The sequence below is a fragment of the Colletotrichum jinshuiense genome, chromosome 2 (genome assembly GCF_051148585.1).
Source record: "Colletotrichum jinshuiense chromosome 2, complete sequence".
Classification (NCBI taxonomy): Eukaryota; Fungi; Ascomycota; class Sordariomycetes; order Glomerellales; family Glomerellaceae; genus Colletotrichum; species Colletotrichum jinshuiense.
In genome coordinates, this window is record NC_139309.1 from 2,534,417 (window position 1) to 2,559,218 (window position 24,802).

At 57.2% G+C, this 24,802-nt stretch overlaps 7 protein-coding genes across 7 annotated transcripts; 3 read left to right on the forward strand and 4 right to left on the reverse strand.

Annotated features, from left to right (window-relative positions):
- Window positions 1–3: 3 nt before the first annotated feature.
- Window positions 4–789, reverse strand: EsH8_II_000682 (uncharacterized protein; the record flags this gene model as incomplete). The annotated part of the gene is made up of 1 exon (XM_083263980.1): window positions 4–789. One exon carries the CDS (start codon window positions 787–789, stop codon window positions 4–6), a length of 786 nt encoding a protein of 261 aa, XP_083121302.1.
- Window positions 790–1,713: 924 nt separating this feature from the next.
- Window positions 1,714–2,319, forward strand: EsH8_II_000683 (uncharacterized protein; the record flags this gene model as incomplete). The annotated part of the gene is made up of 1 exon (XM_083263981.1): window positions 1,714–2,319. The coding sequence occupies one exon, from the start codon at window positions 1,714–1,716 to the stop codon at window positions 2,317–2,319; it is 606 nt and encodes a 201-aa protein (XP_083121303.1).
- Window positions 2,320–3,054: 735 nt separating this feature from the next.
- EsH8_II_000684 (slipin family protein) lies at window positions 3,055–4,465 on the reverse strand (the record flags this gene model as incomplete). Its single annotated transcript, XM_083263982.1, has 4 exons — window positions 3,055–3,068; window positions 3,168–3,396; window positions 3,450–4,033; window positions 4,102–4,465. 4 exons carry the CDS (start codon window positions 4,463–4,465, stop codon window positions 3,055–3,057), a joined length of 1,191 nt encoding a protein of 396 aa, XP_083121304.1.
- A 3,128-nt stretch (window positions 4,466–7,593) lies between these two features.
- EsH8_II_000685 (uncharacterized protein) lies at window positions 7,594–11,485 on the reverse strand (the record flags this gene model as incomplete). Its single annotated transcript, XM_083263983.1, has 7 exons — window positions 7,594–8,449; window positions 8,519–8,872; window positions 8,927–9,290; window positions 9,353–9,513; window positions 9,577–10,246; window positions 10,317–10,410; window positions 11,102–11,485. 7 exons carry the CDS (start codon window positions 11,483–11,485, stop codon window positions 7,594–7,596), a joined length of 2,883 nt encoding a protein of 960 aa, XP_083121305.1.
- A 997-nt stretch (window positions 11,486–12,482) lies between these two features.
- EsH8_II_000686 (putative isoamyl alcohol oxidase) lies at window positions 12,483–14,360 on the forward strand (the record flags this gene model as incomplete). Its single annotated transcript, XM_083263984.1, has 2 exons — window positions 12,483–12,961; window positions 13,022–14,360. 2 exons carry the CDS (start codon window positions 12,483–12,485, stop codon window positions 14,358–14,360), a joined length of 1,818 nt encoding a protein of 605 aa, XP_083121306.1.
- Window positions 14,361–14,474: 114 nt separating this feature from the next.
- EsH8_II_000687 (uncharacterized protein) lies at window positions 14,475–15,662 on the reverse strand (the record flags this gene model as incomplete). The annotated part of the gene is made up of 2 exons (XM_083263985.1): window positions 14,475–15,600; window positions 15,655–15,662. The coding sequence occupies 2 exons, from the start codon at window positions 15,660–15,662 to the stop codon at window positions 14,475–14,477; spliced, it is 1,134 nt and encodes a 377-aa protein (XP_083121307.1).
- An 869-nt stretch (window positions 15,663–16,531) lies between these two features.
- EsH8_II_000688 (AAA family ATPase SEC18) lies at window positions 16,532–18,982 on the forward strand (the record flags this gene model as incomplete). Its single annotated transcript, XM_083263986.1, has 3 exons — window positions 16,532–16,656; window positions 16,706–18,575; window positions 18,632–18,982. The coding sequence occupies 3 exons, from the start codon at window positions 16,532–16,534 to the stop codon at window positions 18,980–18,982; spliced, it is 2,346 nt and encodes a 781-aa protein (XP_083121308.1).
- Between the last annotated feature and the right edge of the window lie 5,820 nt (window positions 18,983–24,802).

The following is a 24,802-nucleotide window of genomic DNA, read 5'->3' on the forward strand; positions in this document are numbered from 1 at the left end:
CTTTCAGGCTGTCTGCGTCTGCGCCGCGCGTCTCGGCACCCAGGTCCCCCTCGACTTGACGCCGGCCTTCTTCTCGAGCCTGTCCCAGGGGTTCTCGTTGAACGTCGGGTCGTAGTAGCCTTCCCACCAGGGCTTCCCGTCGTCCCGGGGCTGGTGGCGGCCGCGGGGTTGGTAGCCGCCCGGCGACGGCTGCTGCTGCTGCTCGGTGCGCTCCCTCGTCGGCATGGCCGTCGGCGGCAGACCCATCTCCCTGCCCCACGACGCGTCGGGGCGCTGCGGCAGGGCGGACGATGGCGGGAGGAGGCCACCGCCCTGCGCTTGCGGGGCGTCCAGGGCTCCCTCCGCGGGGCCGGTCGGGCCTGACGAGGCGACGCCGCCTCGCGCGGCCAGCTCGTCTATCAGCTCCTGCGCGTGCGCGAGGGCCGGCGCGACGGCGGGGTCCGAGTAGAGGTTCGCGCCGCCCTCGTCCTGGTCCTCGGCTTCGCCAGCGGCGGCGGCGGCGGCGGCACCGTTGGCGCCTTCGTCGCCCGAGTCGAGGGCTATCTCATCCGTGTTGGCGGCGGCGACGGGGGCCGGGGCCGGGTCGGGAGCGCGCGGCGCTCGAGGTTTGAGGGCGACTTGATTCGCGCCGGTCGCGGCGCGGGCGGGGGCGTAGGCGCCGGTAGAGTCGGAGACGGCGTCGGTTCGGTGGTTGTATTTGCGCTTCTTGGCGGCGGGCTGCGTGCCGAAGGAGGCGAAGCCCATGAAGGCCGCCATCTCGGGGTCGATCTCGGAAGGGTCTTCGTCCATTATGGCGGTGAGCGGTCGGGGAGTCGAAGGGGAGGGATGCTGGAGCGACGTTGTAGGGGTGGTATTGCAACAGAAGTCGGGGGTTTTTTTTTTCTTCGGATATCAAAAAATAAAACAACAACACCAGGCTAGTTCTGGATGGATACTGTGGGGAGAGAGAGGACGGATTGGGAGGATTGGGAAAGAAAGAGCTTTGGGCGCGGGAAGATCCGTGGCAATGAAAAAGAAAAAGGTTGAATTAAGACCCTTGCTCGACTCGCCGGGGCTAATTTCGGCTTGGCGGGGAAAGCTAGAGAGCTAGAGAACTAGAAGAGAAATCGGGGGTCGCAAAGAATGTCGTTCCCTCGAGCGTGACTGAGACGGGACTCGGGTATTCGCGGCTTGTGAAGAAAACCTATGAGAGTGTAGGAGAAGGGGACCAATCACTCGAGTTGGAGATCAATCCTTTTTTTTTTTCCTTCTGTGCTTCTTCTTTTTCTGTACCGTTTCGTTGATTGGGTTTTAGTGGGCTTTGGAGGAGGGGAGGGAGAGATGTTTGAAAGCGGAAACTGAGGTCTCAGCGTTCGGGGGGCCGGCCGCTGACATCATTTTGAAACGCGACGCACCCCTGGCGCGGATCCCGGAGCTTTGGGCGACGGTTTGCGCTTGTCTTTCGACCTCACGCCTTTTGCTGCTTTCCCGACAGCATCCATACCCACTCAATTAACCTGCCATATCAAGAGCATTTATTAGGGCCTCCACCAACGTAATATCTGTGCGAGCATTTGCACCGTGTTGTAGGATACCTTCTGACCAGGGTTCTTCTTTCCGCGACTGAGCTCCGCGCAAGCAAGCTCCATCGAGCACACACACGAGCGCGCGCGTGCCCCCATCGTCCTAGACACCCATCCATCCATCGCCCACACACAACCCGACAAGCCCATCATGGCCGCCCCTCCGACGGACGTCACCCTTCGCTCGCCCTCGAAATACGTCACCTCCCCGCCGCCGACCTTCTCCGCGCCGCCCCTCGACTGGCTCCTGCGCACATGGACCGTCACGCACTCCACCCTCGCCATGTGGCGCGACGCCCGCAACGTGCGCATATCCTACGCCGCCCTCCCCGCGAAACCGGACGGCACGGCCCGGGTCGACGACCTGGTGGAGTACGAGTCGAACAAGACCGCCACGGGCGGCGTCAAGTCCGTCAAGGGCGTCGACACGGCGTCCAAGGCCGGGGACACGTCGACGTGGGACTGGAGGGGCAAGGGCTGGCTCTTCTTCGTGGGCAGCCACTGGGAGGTCCTCGGCTGGGGCGAGAGACAGACCGCGGCGGGGGAGACGGAGAGGTGGGTTGTCACGTGGTTCGCGCCGACCGTGTTCACCAAGGAGGGGGTCGATGTGTACTGCGACCGGAGGGAAGGGCTGAGCGAGGAGGGCTACAAGGAGGTTCTGGAGGGGCTGAAGGGGCTGGAGGCCAAGGACGTGGTGGATATGGTCGAGAAGGACATTCTGCCTGTCGAGATATCGTTGCCGTGGAAGGAGAGTTAGGCGGGGGGCGCCGTTGGATACCGGGTGCTCGCCTGGGTCGGAGACTGGTGCTTTGAAAGGGGCAAGACAGCCGGCCGCCTGCGCAATATGTAAGGAGTAATGAGATGATGAAGATTGCCATCGTTGCAGCGTTGTCGCCGTACGAATTTCGCCATCGCAGATGTTGACCCTGCCGGGCGCTACGAGTCTTTGTCATCTCGAGCGGATGCGTATCGTGCGACTTGCGCATGCCGCGACTTGGAACTTTTACAATTGGCACTGTCGAGATCATATTCCAAGTGCCTCAACCATGGTACATGTGACCGTGTTGTCGCAATTTGATTCACGCGCATGTACTGTTCATATTGCGTGTGCCCAGCAAACTAAATCAAAGGTGGGGGGAAGGCGAAGACATATCAAGATACTGGTCAATTTTCAACTACAATGATTGCTATTACTATTAGGTGCCTCGGGTTTCAAGTCAAAACGAACGAACTGGGTATTCTGCCAACCCCATTCCACCTGGTCATGCCGATCTTGGGTATCGTCTTCTGAACAGGCCCGTCCCCCACTCCTCCTCAAGTTGATACAAGTACATGTTCTGGTTCCATTTTTTATCTGTGTTTTCTGAAGTTCTGTGTCGTCGCAAAGGGGTATTTGAAAATCAAATCATGTCGAGCATCGTGAAGCGCAAAGAGGCATGTCGTCAAAGCAAAAGGTCATCGCGAGGGGGTGAGAGCCGAAAAGGGGCCGGCTTCAGTGGGACCAAGCTGTTCCACCCACGACGACCTCAAGTCAGCACTCGGCGCGGTCTCAAATGTTTTCAATGACACGAGAGTTGATGGCTTGCTGAAAGCCGGAGTCCTGACCTCCAAAGTCTTGGTAGTTGACGTCTTGGGCGCCGCTCGACTCGCCCGTCGGGTCCTTTCCGAGGGCCTGCTGGATGTTGGGCATCGTCTGGTTCGGGCCCGGCAGGAAGATGACCTTGCTGTTGGAAGACTTGGCCATCGCCTGCATAGCCTCGAGGTAGCGGATCTGCATGGCGGGTGCCGACGACAGAATGTCGGCGGCCTGGCGCATGAGCTTGGCGGATTCGACCTGTGAATTGTGTTAGCTCATGTCTCGCGTGAACCAGAAGAATGGGTGCTTACCTCGGCCTTGGCGGCAATGATCTTGCTCTCACCAATACGCTTGCTCTGGGCAGCCATGGAAAGCGACTCCTGCAATTCCTGGCTGAAGATGATGTCCTTGATGAGCATGCTCTCAACCTGGACACCCCAGCCGGCAGCGACGTCCTCGATGATCTCGCCGATGGACTGGGCGATCTCCTCTCTGCGCTCAATGACGTCCTGGAGGATGCGGGCACCGACGACGTGGCGGAGGGTCGTCTGGGTTCGCTCCATGAGAGCTTGGCGCACGTTGGTGATGCCAAAGGCGGCCTTGTGGGGAGCGACGATGTGGTAGTAGATGACCGAGGTGAGGTGGAGGGTAACGTTGTCCTTGGTCATGCAGGTCTGCTGGGGGACCTCTGCCATTTGGATCTTGACATCGACTTGGATGAGCTTCTCGCTGAAAGGGTTCACCTTTACCAGGCCAGGGTCGACGGCCTTGTAGAACTTGCCAAACTTCGTGACGAGGCCGACGTTGCCCTGCTGGACAGTTTTGTAGGGGTTCGGGCAGACGATACAGCAGGGAAGAGCACCCATGGTACCGAGGACAATACCAAGAGTGTCCTCTGTGAAAGGACAATTGTTAGCATGCCGTGATCATGTCTCGGTGCGAGGAGGCAGCGGTAAGACATACTCATAGTTCCATACCAGTCATTGGGGTTGGCGTCTTCAGCGACAACTCTTGCATAGCTACGCTGGAGGTCCTCCATTTTGGGAGGCACGACGGTCATGGGACCGTGGGGCTTGAAACCGCCATTTCCGACGCCGGTGCCATTGGTCGTGGTTTCGGTACGCTCGTCGTAGTCCGGGGCGCGAACCTTGCCGGTGGAGGAACCCTCGACGTGCGGGGCAGCAGCAGGAGCGCTCATTGTGGCGGGCGAATTCGATCGAGTAGAGGTGGTTTGCAGCAGATGGCGATCCGAGTTGTTAGACGAGGAAGAAGCTTGTTGAAGGTGGTGATCAGAAGCTTCGTGAATGGAGTCGGAGTGGTGAGGCATGTGGGCGGACTAGAAAGGGTGAGGGACGGGGAGAAGAGGTTCTTATGTAGATATACGATGGCCACGGCACGATCAGACGTGTGTCGGAGACGGGAATGCGGCGCCCAGGCGGAAGAATGAGACTGGGGATCATAGACACGGCCCACGAGGGAAAAGTAGCAGGGTTCGGATTGCAATGTGGGCTGTGTTTGCGCCCGGAAGCTTTTGGTCTCTTGGCTTTGGGGGTGGGGAGGGGAGGGGAGCTATCTCTCTCTTTCCTCCCTTTCATTCACACCTTCCTCCGTGGCAAGGAAGGCAGAAGGGTATGCCGGTACATACCTATCCGCCTGCCTTTTGATGAGGTACCGTGTTACACGTGTAGGTGGCCGTAGCATCCGTACACACTACGCTTGAGCTCAGGTGTGTGGTGGCACTGAGCTTCCAATGCGCCTGGCGATAGGTTGGCAGGCTGCTGCAAAATGCGAAAAGGAAGCTACTGCGTAGTACAAGAGCCAAGGGGTGGGGCCAGGGTCTTGTGCTTGTGCAGGAGGAGGCACTCACCACTGAGGAGGAGGTGGAGGAAGGGGCAGCTGGTGGTCTGTTCGACAGGGATCCTGGGGGGTGCAAGGATTCAGGGAGTCGGGGAGCCAGGGATGGGATGGATGGGCTTTCAAAGGTGGCCATGCGGGGCGCAAACGTTGCGACAAAGTGCCCGACAATGGAGAGCAAGGGCAGAGCACTGCCCGCGCGAAGCTTCACTTTACACTAGTGCACACCACATAATACCTACCTAGTATCCGTAGTCAGTCAGTAATACCTCGGGAATTGGACCGTGCTCCGAGCTGGCTGTTCAGGTTCAAGCCCACTCGACTCTGCTTCCTAGCTTCCCCGTAACGGTCGTGCTGTGTTGGTTGGTCGCGGTTGCTGGGGATCGGGCCTCAAAAAGCGACGATATTACGCATCCTACCATGGGCGGGCGATGCGATGGCTTGTTGCCTCTGCGCGGCGCATCCAATCACGAACCAGCCGCCTTGCACAGAACTCGGCGCATGCATCCACCCTTTTCCCTCCTTTGCCCGATCACCCAGCGCGGCCTTTCATCCAACCTTTCTTTCTCCTCCCGCATCTACGAAATACGGCCGTCGGTCGTCTGATTGTTTTCGGTCTTTGCACGAGGCGATTTTCGCTGCTCAGCCCTGTCCATTCCTTGCTGCCTGGTGTAGACACCCGCAACTCCACGATTCGAACCCAACGGTGGCGGCTACCCCATTCCATCATTCCATCTCTGATCCACCCTTCTGGTCAATCAGCCTTGGCTACCTAGACAAGACAAGACAATCCGTGCACTGAATTGGCTGCCTGTCTGCCCGCCAGCCCCGCCGTCTGATCTGATCTCGACAACGCCGCTCTGCCGAGCCATGAGTGAAAGGGAGGTGATTGCTGCCGCCATTTTCGAGGGCAAGGGTCGGGAATGCCTCCTGCGAACGGGAAACGTTTCACAAAACATTTCATCTCTGTGTCATGACATTTCGGGGGCCTGTCAATTCCAAGCCGCCAATGACCAATCAAAACAGCATCTAGCGTGCCGAGTGCCGCAAAGGGAGGGCACCGCAGGTGGGATGAGATCATGGACAGACAACGCCGAGAACGCCAACGATGCCTGTCCATTTCGGCTCCGTCCCATTGCAACGCTACAAGTCGCCGCTTTCGTTCGGTGCCAGTCAGATGCGCAGGAAAGATTCTCTTCTGCACCGTCTCGCTACTGCGGAGCGCCGGCTCGGTGACTTGTGCAATCCCCACGGAAACATGTCAGTGGCAGAGCTTCTCAATCAACACGTCAAGCATAGTATAGCATAAGACAGGATGGGGAATGACTTCATCTGGAATCCTCCAAAGCCTCCACTCCTGCGATGCGCCTCCAACCAGTCCCGACTCCAGCTGGGGCGTGACTGGGTCGCTTACTTCTCTGCTCCAGTCTGCCGTCGCCCGCCCAGCTTCTGGGCAAAACACCCTTGCCTCCGGATCAGCCAATGTGCACCGGCCCCATGTCTCCACCTGGCCGTATGTGGCCGTAGCGTTCTGCCGGCACGCGTGACCCCCGGGGCACTGCCGCCAATCCTTCGCCCGACTACTTGGCGGCGCCGAGCAAAGCTCTTCATAATATCTGCCCATCACCATCTCCCACAACCAAAAGCCCGTTGACATCATGTCCGAACGCGCCCGACTTCGGCCGATCGACCAGCAACCCAACCCCCTGTGCTAGGCTGATAGCAAGGTACACGGCCGACTGCAATCTTTGCCCAGGACATGCAGTACCCGGAGAAGCCCGTCCCCACATCTCGCCTGGGATCATCGTCACATGGCTTCATGGGACCCGCAATGCTTAGTTGGGTTCATGATACCTACTCTATCTTGTTGCTTTTGCTGAGCGGAGACCTGGGTCTGTCGAAACATCAGGTCGACTTGCCTAATGATATTCGTTTCGCGCAACTTTTCGCTCTGGGGAAAATTACAGGTGCAAGATCCTTCCGAGTAACAATATATCCCCCGTTACTCTGCCCAAGATCCAAGGCATTCCCGGCTCAGTTCCAGCCATCATGTCGCAGATCCTAGCCTTCCTCAACTTCCCAATTGGGTCGAACTAACTGTCTCCACCCGCCGAATCCTTCCAGAAGCCTTCCTCTTTCGCCACCCCTGCACCGCCCTGCATCTTATTCAAGCATCGTCATGTCCGATATGGTTTACCACGCCGTCGTTCCGCCGTTCCTTTCTGACTTCGCAGATCATCCCTCGCCCCTGCATGGCCTCTTCTTCGTGGCTATGGGCCAGCCGTGCTTGGAGTTGCAGGGATACACTTACATCATCAGAATCCTAGGCTGTCAGAAAGCCGGGCAAGGCGGAACCGGATCAGCTGGCTGCGCCACGACGAATGGCCCATAATCATAATATTGGCATTCGAAATGTTCTGGAAGCCAAGGCTTGAATGAGAAGGGCTGAGCGGATTACAATGCCCTCGGAAATATTACTGCCTGGCCCCCTGATTCAGCCTTGAGCCGCACTCAGCTGTCCAAGAACCCTTTACCAGAACGCCGGTGCTAATCAGGCAAAAAAAAACCCCCCGACATCATAGCTTGACATGGCCGACGTGACTATCCTCGCCCCCTGGTGCCCCGCATACCATCAAAGTCCTCAACAATCGCCGCGTGATCCATCTTCCACGTCGGGCTCATGGAGACGATCCAGTCGCCCTCGAGCAACCTCTCATCCTCAATGCTCCTCCGCGTGTCTCCGTTCGTGGCGGACCATATACTGCGATAGATGCCCTGGGCGGGATAAGTGACGAGGCCGAACGTGGCCGCAGTGCTCTTGGTCACCAGGCTCACCACCCCCTTTCCCAGACCCTTGGCGGCGCCGAGGGCGCCTTGCTCCTTCTTACCCGTGTAAGTATGTACAAAAATGTCCGTGAGACCACCCTTCATGTCATGGCAAAACGTCTTGCCTGCAACAGACACGCCGCTGCGGAAGCCTTCGACGGCGTCATGCTTCTGCACCGGCTCCCCGTACAGATTCGGCACCGCCCTTAGGCCCTCGGTGACGGCGAGGGGTATGTCCACCAGCAAGCCTTTGGTCGCGTTGCCGGCGAGCTTTCCCACGCCGTTGGCCGCGGCCACCGCCATGGCCCCCGTTTTCCCTGATGAATCTTCTCCTCCTCCCCTGGATGGCGGTGGGCGCTTTCCCGGGGGCTGCTCTGCGCCGTCCGGGACCCCGATTCCGGGGAGAGGGAGCATCGCGAAGGCCGGCGCCTGGCTGTGTCTTCGCGTCTTCTCTACTTGCTCTTCTAGGTTTTCGCCGGACTCGCTGCTGCGCTTGTACTCTTCGAAGGGCTTCACAATGATGTCGGCGGTGGCTCCAGCCATCTTAACGATCGTCGAGAGTGATGCGGCGGATATCGCGGTCAACGGGTCCCACCTCTGGTTTTCGATGTTTGTCGGCTTTGGACGGTACCTGGAGAGCATGGTCAACGTTGGGGTCTTGACAGGGTAGGGGAGGGGGGCTTGAGTCTTGCTCACTTACAACTTGAGGTGCTTTCTTTCCACTTTCCCGTTCTTAACAAGAATGGACGCGACAGGTTTGCACATCTTGACCTGCTTCTTCCCTTTTCCGTAGACCAAGGCCGCCGGCTGGTCGTTGAAGAAGTCACAGGCCATCTCCGTCTGCGGCGGCAGGTTGGCGTGGAAAGCGTCGACGGCCGCTTGGACACCGTCCTCCGACCGCATCGACTCGGCAAGCTGTCTTGCTGCGGCGACGGCTTCCGGCGACAGGCAGTACTGGATGGCGTGCATGAGCTTCTGAGATGTCAGGGAGCGGTAGGGGATGGGGTCCGGTCCCGCGCCTGCTTCTGCGACGACGGCGCCCCAAAACGGCTGGCTGTAAAGAGCGGTGTCAGTCAGAACAAATGCGAAGACGTCGGTGCGTTCTTACTCTCCGAAGAAAGGCACGATGGTCGTGGGCCTCCCGTATCGTAACCCGCAGGCTGTAGTGCCCGCCCCGCCGTGGTGAATCACGGCCGCGACTTTCTGGAACAGCCACTCGTGCGGACAGTCTCCCACGTAAAACACGTCGGGGGATTCCTCGCCCGTCAGGTTGCTCCAGCCTCTTGATATGATTGCCCGGACACCTGTTGCTTTGATGGCGCTGAGGACCATGGTCATCAACCCCTCGATCCCGCCGACAACGATGCTGCCGAAGCCGACGTAGATGGGCGGGGGCCCGCTGTTGAGAAATGCTTCAAGGTCCGCCGGCGGCGTGTACGGCGCCGGGTCGCGGAAGAAGAAACCACTAATGTCTGGAATGAGTCGTCAGCAGAGCCCCGGAGACATTATCCTAGGGGGTATTGCCACCACATACCGATGTGCGGGCCCCAGTCGCTGGGCTTGGGCACGAGCGATGGCGACCAGCAATATGTGAACGGGACTTGCAAGCTCTCGAGGATGCGGTGACCCTCGGTGGAGGGTACAGGCTCCAGACCCAACGACGCGACTCTCCATGCGTTGACGAGATCCCCCAGACTGTCGACCTCTGTCAGTAACGCATCCACCGCACATCGAGAGCAAACGGGGACAAAATCTCACCCCTGCCACGTAAGAAACTCCACGGCCGCGTACGAGGCGTGGTTCGTGCTCTTCTTGTCCGCCTTGGAGAATCCGATGTTGGCCAGCGGGTGCGGGAACGCCCTTGTGCTGCTCCACGGCATCGTGAACATCAAATGCACGGGGATCCCCAGCGCCTGCGCGCAATGGACGTGGGCGAAGCTGGGCGGGTTCGCGATGATGGCGTCCGCCACGAAGGGGGTGTGGGATATGGGGTCCGGGTGGACGCAGGAGCGCCAGAAGCCGTCGAGCATCTCAGTGTACATGTCGCGCTTGCGCTGGATGATTCCCGCGCGGATCTGGGACATTTTTGGGATCAGGGAAGGGGACTCGACCATGTAGGCCATTAAGTCGGCCGGGTCGCCGCCCACGGGGAAGAACTCGAGCTTGTTCGGGGACGAGGCATTGCGGGAGGCATCGAGGACGAAAGAGGAGAACTGCGGGTGCGTCGCTATCCGGACGCGGTGGCCCGACTTTTGGAGCTCGGAGGCCAAGGCCAGGAAGGGCTGGACATCGCCTCGGGAGCCGACGACCTGGATCACGATGTTGAGGGGCATCGGCCATTGTCTCCGGGGCGTGTATTTCGGGGTGTACTCTGGCGGTGTCTGCGAGAAGACGTCGTCATCGTTTGGCGTTGAGCTTGATGGTTCATCTGCAGTTGGTCCGGTAAGCTTCTCGGAACTATTTCTCGCGGCGAGGAGCGACGGGGGGGGGGGGCTAACCTTCGAGGTAGAGATCTTCAATCCCAAGAACCGAGGCTTTGGATTCTCGTGAAGACTTGTGTGTATCTGCTTGTTCGTTTCCCATGGTCTGCGTCTATAGGGAGGTGAGCTTTTGGGCTGTGGTTGTAGGGGAAAGGGAACAGAGCCTCGAAAGAGGGCCAAGCTCGGGCACATATACTTGAACATGCCTTGCCTCGACAGTCTAGTAGGGGCCGCGTCAGATACCGGCTGTTCCCAGCTAGGGTGTGGGTCTTCTCTTCTCGACTAATGAATGCCACAGATACGAGATCTGTAACTCGGGGGTGTCCGTAGGGCGAACCTCGCCAGCCACCCCTTGTCGCCCTGGGAAGAGCCCGAGGAAAAGTCTAATGGGCGGCTAACCCTCAGTACGGGCGAGGTTTCACTGGGTTTTGCTACGATATGGACAGAGCAGTTCTCTCCGAAAATTCACCAAAGCAGTTTTTTCTATTATTGCTGCAACTGGCTCGGGAAGCTGAATCTCCTCGCAAGATTTGCAAGTACTTTCTGTGCTTTATAAGCCGTATCTATGTCCCGCCCTTCTCTTTAACGCCAGATATCATCATGCTCATGGTTATTGTATAGCCAAATCCAGGAAACCAATGTCATCAGGAGAGCCGTGATGTTTAAACCGTTCCAGGTTGCCTTTCAGGAAGTTCCTCTAATTCCGTCTTGTTCCCCCTTTCCGTCGTCCTCGTCAGCTTCCTCGAGGCGCAACACCAAGCGCAGCCATGCACGGCGCTAAGCAGCCAGAACACCATGCTGACCCCCGCGATCCACGCCCCTACGGCAAGCCTCGTCTTGATATCCCCGGTAACCGTGTTGCCGTCCTCGCCTCCCACGGCAACGGCAGAGGACACGCCGCAGAGCGCGGCCCAGAATACGGCGAGGGTGAAGTCCCAGACGGACCAGGCTGCGTGGGTCACCGTCGCGAAGCAGTGGTATGCGCATGTCAGCGCCGAGAGGACGGCGGGAATGAGAGCAAATATCCAGTTTGTTCTCTTTACGTTGGTCGAGGAGGTGTCCCAGGAGGCGAGGGAGGCGGCGTAGAGGCCGATGGTGACGATGGCGAAGACGAACTGGAGGATCCGGATCCCAGCGCGGACCGCGAGCCCAAAGGGGCCTGCTAACTGCCAGTAGTCTCTGATCATTATATCGGCTTAGATATTGTGGAAGTTGGGAGATTCGTGGTGTTTGTTCGTGGTGGAGGAGTAGTCGGGTTCGGGAGAAGAATGGAGACAGGAGACGGATTTTGAGAGAGGACGGGGAAAGGGGGAGGGGGGAAGGGGAATGACTTTCGGTATTACTCTCCTGAGAAACCATGGAATCAATGTTTGATTTCGCCGCAAATCATTTGGTCTTTGAGAAGGAAAGGAGGGGCAGGGTGGAAAAGTTCATCTTGACCCTACTCAACGCCGTCTGAGCTGCGTGTAAGTCGTCGGCGGGGCCGTGCCTGAGTCGCGGCGCCAACCAATCAGCGCATTTGCGTATTCTAAACGAAAAACCCATCGTTTTCAGATACGGCGGGCGGGCGGCGAGCCAAGCCTCCGATTCAGTTTAGCCCCCGGCGGCCCTTCTTTTCATTCATTTTTTCCCCTTCTCTTCCCCAGTCCCCCCAGTATTCTCGAAACCCCGAACCAAGAAACCCATATTCGGAGTCTTTTGACTCGTCAGCAGGGCTAACGGCAGATGGCCGATCGGGTGGGTCGCCTTCATACCGGATCGTGGCCCCGAAGTGGCGTCCAACTCACCACTGCCGTGGGCCGCAGTCCAAGTTTCCTGGGAATAACGTCAACGCACTCCGTTAGCGTTCCTCCCGAGGCAAGTCGTCGGTCCTCTGGCCATCGTTCCCTGAGCGAAGGGATTATACGACAAATACAATGGGGGCACGGTTGACCCTGGCCGTCGTCGGCATAGCCTCGTGGGACCTCGTCATTAGAACCCGGCAGAGCTGGAGACGGAGACCGATGACGAAGGACCATTGGGGCTTATCCTAACAACAGCAGCGGAGCGTCGTAAAAGAAATACGAAAATGCGTACAGCAAAGATCTGTCTTGATACAAAAGGAGACCGCCAACATAGCACTATGGCCTGTATTGAGACCGGCAACGCTCCTCATCTGCGTCTGAGGATCCAATCGATATCACCATGGCATTCAAAGCTACAGTCTCAGTCTTTACCCTCCTTTGCGCCCTCGGTGCCTCGGCGCAGAAGACATGCAAAACCACTCCCTTCGACGCCGCCTGGCCATCCGAAGCGGATTGGTCTGCGCTGAACACCACCCTCGCCGGCACACTGCTCAAGACTCGACCGGTCGCCTCGTCATGCTATCCAGGGAACCCTTTTCATTCTTTGCAAACATGCGACGACGTTCAGAAGGGATGGGGCTACTCCTATTACCATGCCTCGCTTCCTGAGTCGGTCGGCTCTCCTCTGTACGCCAACAACTCGTGTCTGCCACCAGGCGCTGCTGGTTACACTGCCGCCAAGGGCTGCGAGGTCGGAGGCCTGCCTCTGTACGTAGTCAACGCTACGAATGAGGAGCAAGTTGCGGCGGCTATGAGCTGGGCCAGCAAGCGAAACATTCGCATCGTGATCAAGGGAACTGGACACGATCTCAATGGACGGTAAGGACGAAACTGACACCGCTGCCGCCGAAAATGTGTTTTCGCTGACTCTTTGGGCAGGTCTTCCGGTGCCTACTCCCTATCGATCTGGACTCACAACTTCAAGCAGCTCGAATTCGATGCCCAGTGGAGATCTCCGAGCGACAACAGGACCGAGTCGGCGATTATTCTCGGCAGCGGCCACGACTGGGGCTCCGCCTCCCGAGGGGCAGCGAAATTCGACAGAGTGCTCGTCGGCGGCGTCGATGAGACAGTCGGGGTTGGCGGCCACATACAAGGAGGTGGCCACGGCCCTTTGTCGAGCACCTTTGGGCTAGGAGCCGATCAGATCCTGCAGGCGCGCGTGGTCACCACTCAAGGCCAAATTCTTGTTGCCAATGAGGCGCAGAACCAAGACCTCCTCTGGGCCATCCGCGGCGGAGGAGCCGGCCAATATGGCGTCGTCACGGAGTACGTCTTCAAGGCGCACCCTAACCCTGGAAACGTTGTCTCGAGTGCCATCGAGATATCCACGGCCGGCAACGATACTACTGCCAAGGAAGCGGCGTGGAGAGGCTTTGCAGTCCTGCTCGCCAGCATTCCCGATTTGATGGACGCCGGGCTGACAGGAACTGGCATGGGAATGGCCGAGGCTTTGCAGAACTCCTCCTTGTCCAACTCGATGCGCAAGGTTTCGGCTTCCCTGAGCTTTTTCACGTACAACACCACAGAGGAGAGGTTGGCTTCGCTTCTCGGGCCTGTCAGGGACCGCATTATCGCCGAGGTTGGCAACGGCACTGTCGATGTCAGTCTCAGCGAGCCGTCCACGCAGCCTGATTTCATGTCCTTCTTTGAAAGCGTCAATGAGGCGCCTAGCGGAGCCGGCTCGTCAGGCCTGATGACAAGCCGTCTCCTGGGTCGCAAGGAGCTCGCCGGTGTCCCAATTCCGACCATGACCTCCTACCTCCGGCGGCTCATGGTACCACAGGACCCAACCGGCAGCTCTATGATGGTCATCGGCCTTCAGGGCGGGTTGGGGCCCCGAAATGTCCCAGAGACGATGCGCGGGGCCCTCAACCCTGCGTGGCGGTCAACCTACATCCACATGATGAGCTATGGAGCTTCCGTCGACGCGACTGTTTCGCCACAGGAGACGCTCGCCGGCGCTGCGAAATGGTTGGAGGAGACGAAGGAGCCTGTATGGCGTGAATGGGCCCCGGGATCCGGCGCATACATGAACGAGGGCAACGCCTTCAACAGCAACTTCAAGGAGGACTTTTACGGATCTAGTTACGACCGCCTGGTCGAAATCAAGCGCAAGTATGACCCCACGGACAGCCTGTTCGTCTTGTCGGGCGTCGGAAGCGATACTTGGGAATATGACCTCAACAGCGGAAGGCTGTGCAGTAACGCCGTCTGAATGGTCGGATACCGAGTAGCAGATAGATAGTCATGCTCCCTAGAGTGTTTGCAACGCGGCAGCTGGGTGGATTTGATACCTTGCATAGATAGAGCTGATTGTTTGCCGGTGAATTTAACCTCTGGTTCTCTCGCTGCGCCTTTCTTGCCGCCTCTCGTCATCGCGTCGCCTTGAGATTGAATCTCGCTCTCGATCTGACCGATGTCTTCCCTCGTCGCGACCTCTTTTTTCTTCGTGGTGCCTTGCATCTTCCCGGTCTCTCCCTTCGTGTCGGTGTCTTCTGTCTTCGCGCTGTCTTTTCTCACTCCGAGATCTCTCCTCGTCTCGACCGGCCTTAGCATGGCGCTCATCGCCACCGTCCCTGTCTCTCCGCTCACGGTGTCTTCTTTCGTCCTGGTCCCTGGCTCTACCATGCCGGTCCTCATCGCTCCTTTGTTCCCGTCTCCGCCGTTCATGCCTCTCCTTGCGCTCTTCCTCCTTGCGCAGTTGCTCCAGCTCCCTCTGTCGCTCGGCCTCGAATTTTTGCCGCTCCTTCTTTACCTGCCGTACCTTGGATGCACCCATTTTCATCATCGCAAGGGGATCGTTCGCGACGATTCGCTGAGCATCCCTCTTCTTTCTTCCCGGGTCCTCGTTGCCCCATACATTCTTGCTTGGGGGCTCAAGCTCTGCAAGATCGGCTCTCGACCCCGAGTTTGCGTACCAGGGGCCAACCAGACCGTCCTTGCCCGCGGCATTTGAAAACCGCATCGTGTACTGGTCTTCAAGCTCCTTCTTTTTCTTCGCGGCCTCTTTCTCGGCCTCTTCGTTTTTCAAATGGCGGCCTTGTTTCCGCTCCTCGCCAAAGAGGTCAATGTGACCAGTGTTGTCGACGATGGGCGCGGAGCTCGTCGACTTGCGCAGCGTGTCATTTGCCGCCTTTACGACGTCTGAACGCTCTTTCGCGACGCGCAGTTCGAATTCGGTATCATCTTCACCGGCACGCTTGCGCTTCTTCCTCTCTCGCCCATGCGGAACGGCATCACGGTCTCGCGGCCTTGGCTCATCTTCAGCAGTCTCGGCTGGGGGCAGAGGCGGCGGTGTCTCGCCTCGGAGGATGGCCAGTCGACGCTCGGCATCAACCTCTTGCATGCGCTGCTCCTCGGCCTCTTCCTTGGCCTTTGCGGCGGCCTCATCGCGGCGGACGCGGGCGATGTTGTCTGCATTGTAGACATTCCAGGACTTTTTGCCCAGCAGATGGCTGCAGCTAAGTTAGCATTCCTGTACTCCGTTTTGAGACACACAGAGGACTTACAGAGGCATTATTGCGACCTGTGAGATTCAACCAGCTGCTATCAATGAGCGTGCTACTCGTGAACGAACTTTGACGCTCACAGTCATCTCACTCAAGTCACTGCTCACAGCAGGCGACGTCCGAAAATGGATTAGGCTGCTTTGGGAACCAATAGACGTCATTGCTCACGCTGTCCCTAGGTACGTACTGTGGTAGGGAAGAGGGACCGACAGCTGCCGCAGCTGCAGTTGCCCCACCTTCCACTTGACCTCCCGCCAGTGGAGTCCTGTCCTGGGCGGTCACACACCCAAGCACCCGAGCTCATCTCATACTGGTTGCTGAAGATACCTACTTAGACATGCTTCGGACATGTTCTATCATGCTCGACGATGAGCTAATAGGTCCATCTCGGCGTCGACGAGCCATCCGTCCCAGTATCCGAGATAACCAATCGCTCGATGGCTTGCTATAGGCAGCACGGATTCTGCAGCGGTTCCGTATCGTGAAAGTCGACCCGAACATTCTCAAACTGGCCAGAGTTGAAACGGATTGAACACGGTTACAAACCACTGACTGGATCCACATAAGCACCCGCGGATCTTCCACGCTATTCGCTGCAGCAAGGGTTATGTGAGGGCCTGCTATACGTACCTGCTTCGCCTTATGTCTACGTTACCTAAAGAAGGTTTAGCGCACCCCGGGCCCAGGGACTTGAGGCGACGCCGCGCAGCCCCTCCAACAACCATCACCGCTACATAACCTCCCCTCGTCATCCTCGCCATTCCTTCTTCCCGGCACCTTGAACTGCAGACCCTCCAACACAACGACCTCATTGTTCTGCACCGCAAACAAAAGCATCACTCCCCTCCCTATACGTCCGGTCGAGCGAACTTCCGACATGAGCTTTCCCGAGAAGCCGCTGCCCCGCCAGCAGCCGCAGTCTCCCAGACAGCCTGGCGTGCGGCTGAGGATCGAGAAGGTGAGGGACAAGGCCCTGCAGACCCAACTCATCTATGCAAATGTGTAAGTCCTCGAGCCCTCTCTGCCCATGCTGTTGCTAACCCTTTGCCAGCGCCGGTGTCAGCTACCGAGACTTCGCCCCGAGCCGCGACGGCACCGACATCAACATCCTGATCAGAGCTAGAGACCCGGTCAGGGGGACGGTACGAGAGAATGTTATCAGGGCACGACCGACACCCGAGCTCCCAGAGGGCACCATCAGCTTGTCCGACCCGCAACGACAATGGCTGAAGATCGGAATGACGGATACCTTCGAGGGCGAGGTCTATGATGCCAACAGGCAAGGCGCTATTCGCCTCGAGGCGATGGACCTGGAGATATCCTGGGCCTCCATGAAGAGGGATCCCAACTATCAGTTTACGCACGAATACTTAGCCAAGGTTTTCGAGCGCTTCTTCCAGAGCCACTTCTTCGCCCCTGGCCAGCGCACCCTCCTGGATATCGAAGGTCTGAAGGTGTTTGCTACCGTCAAGACTATCACATTCCAAGGCGGCCGCGGCCCCGACGCAGTCGTCACAAGCTCTGATCCTGGAGCCCGTGGCTTTTACAGCACTTCGACGTTGCTGTCATTCTTCAAGTCTGCCGACTCGGAACTGAAGCTGCAAGTCGGAGAGCACCAGGGCAATGCCAACCCCATCATTTCGCCGGATTTCAAGTTCGAGGATATGGGTATTGGCGGTCTCCACGACGAGTTTTCCACCATCTTCCGCAGAGCCTTCGCTTCCCGTGTCTTCCCGCCGCAGTTGGTGGAGAAGCTGGGCATCCAGCACGTCAAGGGTATCTTGCTCTTTGGCCCCCCGGGAACCGGAAAGACGCTCATTGCCAGACAAATCGGCAAGATGCTCAACGCCCGTGAACCCAAGATCATCAACGGCCCGGAGGTGCTCAACAAGTTCGTCGGTCAATCCGAAGAGAACATCCGAAAGATGTTTGCCGATGCAGAGAAGGAGTACAAGGAGAAGGGCGACCAGAGTGGTCTCCACATCATCATCTTCGACGAGTTGGACGCCGTCTGCAAGCAGAGAGGCTCTGGTGCCGGAGGCGGCACCGGCGTTGGCGACAGCGTTGTCAACCAGCTTCTCACCAAGCTCGATGGTGTTGACCAGCTCAACAACATCCTGCTCATCGGTATGACTAACCGAAAAGACATGATCGACGAGGCTCTCCTGCGTCCCGGTCGTTTGGAGGTCCAGCTGGAGATCAGTCTGCCCAACGAGGAGGGACGCGAGGAGATTTTGATGATTCACACCGCCAAGATGCGGGACAACAACATCATGGACCCCAAGGTTGATCTTGCATCACTGGCTGCCCGCACCAAGAACTACTCTGGTGCAGAGATCTCTGGTGTCGTCAAGGCAGCAACATCCTTTGCATTCAACCGCCACACCGAAGTCGGCAACAGCGCCAAGATGAAGTCCGATGTCGTGTCGATGAAGATCACCATGGAGGACTTCGAAAACGCACTGACCGAGGTTAAGCCCGCTTATGGTGTTTCTGAGGACGAGCTGTCCAACGCCCTCGGCATGGGCATCATTCACTACAACCAGAATATTCCGGCAATTATCCGCACAATGAAGGGATACATCGACACTGTCAAGGAGTCGGACGTTCTCACCAGGATACCAGTCCTCCTTCACGGGCCTCCCGAGTCGGGCAAGACTGCTCTGGCCGCCCACACTGCCTCCCTCTCAGACTTCCCCTTCGTCAAACTCGTATCACCGCAGCACCTGACGGCTTTCCGAGACGAGTTTGGAAAGAAGGATTACCTCACCAAGGTCTTCACCGACGCTTACAAGTCAGAGCGAAGTATCGTCATCCTGGATAACTTTGAGCAATTGATCGAGTGGAACCCCATCGGACCTCGCTTCTCAAACACGGTGCTCGACAGACTCATCTCTCTTATTCAGACTCAGCCACCCAAGGTAAGTTTATTACGTTCGTCCGGTCATATGCTAGAGCAGCAGCTAATTTTACTTAGGGCCGTCGCATTCTCGTCATGGTGACAACCTCGGAACGCTTCGTTCTCAGCAACTTGGGTGTTCTCAAGCACTTCCGCAGACAGATCCCCGTACCGGCTGTTTCCGATGTTCGCGAACTCGCCCAGGTATTGAACCAAACAGGCATGTTCGGCCAGAACGATATCCAGAGTGTCATTGGGTCGGTGCAAAACGACACCCGATCGGACAAGATCGGACTTGGCATCAAGACGATCCTGGAGTCTATCGAGGAGTCCAAGGTCGAGGCAGCATCGCAGGGTACCGATATGCTGGAGAGCGTCGCAAACAGGCTTGTGAGCGCTATTTCATCCAATGCATTGGATGCGGCGTAGAAAAGGCGGCATGCCGGTGTGTTTCAAGTTATAGAATAGACGACGATCAATAAGAAGATGTCGAATCTACCAAAGCCTCCATTATCGTATCAGTCAGAAGTAGGTGTCCAAGTTTCACGGCTTTTTGAATGTGCCAGCGTTTTGTATTAGAGAGTATTGGCGAATGTCATGTCACAACAGAGATCCCAACAGATGTAGAGGACGAGCAGGCCGAACGACAGAACGTGGTGGGAAAGAACGAGTTTACTCTGACGTAGTCCAACAAGAAAGCCAGCTAGAGAACCAGATTGTTATGAAAAGTCCACTCTCCCCGTCATCTTTTTGCATCGTATGGTAGTCATACGTTTTGATTATTGGGTTACGAGTTTATAAGGACGCAATGTACCTCCTGAGGGTTTTCCTTCTTTTTTCTTCTTCCTTCTTGGTTCCTTTCTCCTCCTTTCCAAGACTTATGCATCGGCCCGTCAAAGTTTACCCACGCTCGCGTTTTGACTCGATAGTTTTCTTTTTACTAAAAGCAAAATGGGAATAAGACATATTTCATTATTCGAGAACTCTTGCCGACGAATCCGCTGTAGCAAGAGTGCTAATTCATGACGAGTGGCAAAGGAGCCTCCACATCCAGGAGAGAAGGATCAACATCTAGTTCTACGTGGTAGGACGGTACATAGTGGCACTCCTAGTTTCGAGCTTGGTGGACGACCGGGTTGGAAGGCAGACAAATGGGTGCCCCAAGTCTGTTATGAGATCATGAACGTGAAGGAGGCTTGTCGTTATTTCGGGGAGTGTTACTGCTCATCCGATCAGCCGCCCTCAAAATGCACCAACTCCTCGTTTGTGTTTGATAGGACATGCCAAGGGTGACGGAGAGTCCCGAGGGTAGTAGAGAAGAACCGGATATATTTAGTTGGCTGTGAAGCTACCTATGACGGTATCCTCACTTTCCATGAGAAGACATATAGTCATAGCGGTAAGCCGGTTGTACGACAACGTATTCCTTTTTTCCTTGTCGAGGCCAAGGTTGGCGTTAACGCTGCGGCCCAAAGGTTCTATTATTGTTTCCAGCACGACTCTCTTAATATATGAACCCCTACTTGAAGACTCGACCATGACGTCTCACCAGAGCCTCCGAATAAGAAAAGGACACCTCCCCACCGGTTGGTTCGCGGCAACAGAACCGCCAAGGAATTGCCAGACATATAAACTGCGGCGTCGACGGCGAAAGACACTGGCTGAGGCCGGGCTGCCCGCCCGACCGCGGATGGCGTTGGCCGACTTCACCCGGTCGTGGGAAACCGAGCGGGGGAGAGACTTGCCTCGTCGACAAGACCCAGGCTTTCCTGTTTCCACCCGTCGGCGCCCCTCCATCCAAAGAGGTCAAAGGGACCTCGCGATGACTCGACGTGTTTGAAGATACATAGAGGTGCCCACCACGGTCACATATCTCTGTTTGAATATATGGAGCATATTATAATATAGCAACGAGTCACGACGTAGCACGCGCTGTTGAACTTTGACCTACTCGCAACACAAGTTGCCCGGATCGGCACGACGATCTCTCAAAGCTAGATGGACACAAGCCAGATATCGACATGGGGTACGCTTTTTCGTCCAGGGCAAACCCCAAAGCTCCAAAGCCCCATGGGAAACGATAACCTTGGACGTCCTCAGCCCCGCCATGGCGCTGATACGCAGCGAGAGATTGATCGGCAACACAAATCAGAAAAAGCACGTCAGCGTGGTGGTTGGTTGACGATGCTAGCAGGCAATCTGCTCCATCTTATCACATGAGACAGTCATAACCACCAGCGCCCCTCGATGACTGAGGACCTGACGATTATGGCTCCACGAAGAAAGACCTGGCTGCGTCCAACTATTACTAACGCACCATTATATGGCCGTTATCAGTGCTTCCGACAACGGCCATGCATTTCAAGAGGCTCCAAGAAACCGCTTGGTCCCTCTCCGCCCTCCCTCAGCAGCTCCCGGAAGCAGACGCGGAGGGGAACCCCTCTCTCACTGAGCTGTCGCACCCAGGAGTCTGTCCGCCGTGCTTGGCCTGCGGACAGTGGAGCTCTGCATGCCGCTTCGGGTAGGCAGGATGCAGGCAGGAAGAGCGGACAGGCCTTTTCTCACATGACGGGCTGAGTAAGAGGTCGCCTGACTAAGAGGCATGAGCCCAGAACAACGCCATGAGCCCATGTCTCGAGACGTGGGAGCTGTCCCAGGTGGCCCAGAGAGAAAAGAAACTGCTCCCGCTCTTCCGCACCCCCATGGCAGAGATATCTCGACCTACAAGGCGGACGGGGGTGGGGGTGGGGGCCAACGCTCTGCTGAACGAGTCGGATCTCGTTGGCAGAAAGGAACATGGACAGACATCGTGCCCGGGTGTTTGGTGAAAAGATAATGGGCGGCCGCCGGGGGCTGACCAACCTCATACACGATTCAGCTGGATGCGAGGCTCGTCGTACGGTAGACGAGGCCGGCGTGGTGGCTCTCACTGCCAAGTGCGCCTTTTGTCGTCGTCCATCACACCCGCCCCTGCCGCCCTCGAGGCTGTGTATATGGCTTGCTGTGCCCTTTCGGCTCCGATATTGATTCGGGTTCGAAGACGAATCCCGCCCTCGCCTCCAGGAAAAAAAAAAGAGGGCTGCCTCTCTGTCGTATATGGCGGAGACACGCCGACCTGCCGCGCCCCATCACGCTCGAGTATCCGTACAATGCAATCTTAACCAGGGCGGTGTGACAGGGCTGGGCTGCTGGCCCTACCGCAACCGATGCAGATCATATCTCGATTCTGTCGAGGGGAGGGGCCTCACTGGCCTACACCACTATCCGCCGCTCCCCTTGGTGTTTTCTCGAACTTCTCAGTTGGGAATTTTAGGACCTTTGGCGATGGAGACAAGAAGGGGGACCCGCAGGCGGTAGTGGTCGAACGTGACCTCTGTGTGTCTATGTACAAGAGCGGTGAACTCGAATCTTCCCCCCCGCAACGCGCGCCTAAATCCTCACATTAGGTAGGCTACGGACTCTTTTCAAAAGCCTCATCCAGCAGCGTGCAGAAGCGCGCCCCTCCTCTCTTCCCACTCTTGCTCCCCCCCGTAAACCTGCAGGTTTCTACGGCACGTCAGGGCAAGCAAGTGAGTGATGGAGCGGGTGGGGGTGGGTTATCCCTGATGAACCTGCAATATCTGGTTGCATATGTGACGCCGGTAATCGCTGCCAACGAGCAGGCCGTTGAGACAGGTCAGGCTGGGGGAGAGCCCGCCGCCGCCGTCAAAGCGGTGCATGATGCCCTGCCGCTTAACAGGTGGCGACCTAGGTCCCGTTTCGCCTCGCTTAAGGTGACGAACGACAACCCAGAGCCCGCCGCCGCCCCTCGGATAGACAAGTCAGGGCCTCCGTCCGCTCCTCCGAGTCTCGTCGACGACGACGCCATCTGCCTGCCGCATAATTATAGGGCCCTTCGCTCATCATCCACTCACCGATCGCCACCCGGGCGTCGTCCGACGGCGTTCCGGCTTTGACAGGTTCTTGTTTAGAGTTGACTGCCGGGGGGGGGGGTCCTCTATAAGAAGGGCAAAGGCGGTATGACATATAGCCCTCCTCAATCAATCCCACGGCGGCAGATTGACTCGTCCCATGCTTCTCGGCTCACGGGCTCGGTCGACCAGGCCTCTATCTTCCTCCTCGCCTTGGCGGCTTTTGCGTGCCATCGGCTGCAACCATGGCCGGGGAGGACACCCGCCACCGCCCTCCGCCCCCTTCCCTCCCTCCTCACGGGTGGGAGAGTTGCCTCAATGGGTGGACCACTTATCCAAGACGTGGGCAATAACGCCGCCTGATAAGATGCAGCGGTGGGCAGCCGGCTAAGACGATGATGGTAGTATATATATGGATGTGTTGGACGAGGTTACACCGTACTAGACACAGGTGCGGTTTACCCCGCGCGGCTGGCTGCTTTGACACTTAATGAACACCCGCTCCCCACCCACCTCACCTTACAGAGAGAGGCGGATGCTGCGTCTACTGCAACCACTCAGCAGAATACCTGCCCAGCGAGAGGGGGTTTTTAGCACACCCCGGGCTCGGTGATGTCTGCATGCATTGGCTTTGCTTGGACGTCCGGGCAAAAGAGCCATGCACGCGCTTGTGTAAATGGATTTTTGACCAGCGCTGTGCTGTACTGCTGCTGCCATCCATCACTTTTGGTGGAGCGTCTCTCCAGCGAGAAATGTGGCTCCCTGGGAGAGGAGAAACAAAAATTACCACTGCTTCAGGCGGTGCTCGCCCTGGTCTTCGTAGGAACCGTAGATTAGCTACTGTTCATAGACGAGGCCCCGGGGGAGGGGAATACCCAAGACGTCGGGAGGGCGGAGTCTCGACCTCGCCGAACCGCGACCGCCCCCCCGGAGGTCTTGGCAGGGTTTGACAGCTGGTCAATGCTCTCATCAACAAGAATTCAATTTAATTATTCAAGGCACATGCGAAACGTTGGAACATCGTTGTCTGCATCCTTGGGAAGGGATCCAGGTGATTTGTTTCCCACTCCCCTTCCCGCCTTGGGAGATGGCAGAGAGAGTGAGGTAGAGAGGGATAGGCTCTCGCTGCAGAATCGAGAGATGGGGGGGGGGGGGGGGTAACACTCGTTTGCAACCTACAAGTCCCGAGAAGGCACCGACGGCCGATTTCTCGGAGTTGCTCGAGGGGCCACCGTGTTGGTTGTGTCGTATGGCCCGGTAGGATTGCTTTGAGGCGGGCAGAGTACGTACGATGGTGATGCCAGAAGATCCCAGATGACACACGGCCGGCATGAAATTGTAAGGGCCTTCGGAAAGGAGCAGTTGGTCAATGCCGAGAACAAACCCCCCTTGAGTGGAGGGGGGAGGGGCATCTCGCTTGAGAAGATGACCGGGTTCACAACACGTTGGTGTGTGTGTTTCCAAAGGGCCTGTCCCTTGCACATTCTGTCTTCCGTCTCTGTTGAATCAACTGGTGCAGGACGAGAGAACACACGCTCCGAAAAGCTCCGGAATTTATTGATGCATTGCTGCTGCTCATTATCTGGACGGCGAGGCAGCTCTATTCCAACAAGCCACGGATAATGAGCTATTTACCCTGCCAACAACAACAAAAACAACAACAACAACACTAAACTGCAGTTGAGGCGTTGGAGGCCGCGGAAGGCCGCGGAAGGCCGGACCCGCGAACCGGGCGAGGGCGGCCGAGTAAAATGATATGCGACGGCGGCCAAGGGGATGAGAGACCACGAAAAAAAAAGGGAAAAAAGGGAAAGAAAAAAAAAATAAGTTAGCGAGGCTATCCGCCTTCCTGGATCTGGAAAGCCGGTCGTGGCATGGTAGAAAATCTCCACCGTTTGGCTCCCAGCATTCAGGTCGGGGTTTTGACTGCTGACGAGTGGAATGCTGATGCCCATGGCCATTTTAATTTACGCAGGTTGGTCTATTTCGGCCAAGCGCAGCGCAGGCGACTGCCGAAGGGGTGCATTTGTTCGCAGCTCAAGGATCAGGAATAGGACTAAAATAAAAGAATAGATAAAAAATTTGGTGTTCTCCATCTGTTTTCGATTCTTGACTCGCCAGAACCCGCAGCTGGAAGACATCCGGACCAATGCCCTGGGAGCCACTGTGCTCAAGAGCAAGGGTTACTTTAACCTGGGCATGTATGTTTTCGATCCAAAGCTCTGGGTTCCATAGTCCCATACCACACGTGCAGACGTAGCCAAATGCTAGTGTGGACGAAGGTTGCCCGTTTGGGGGAGGTGAAGTGTCTCTTTTGGTATAGGTGCATCGGGTCGCT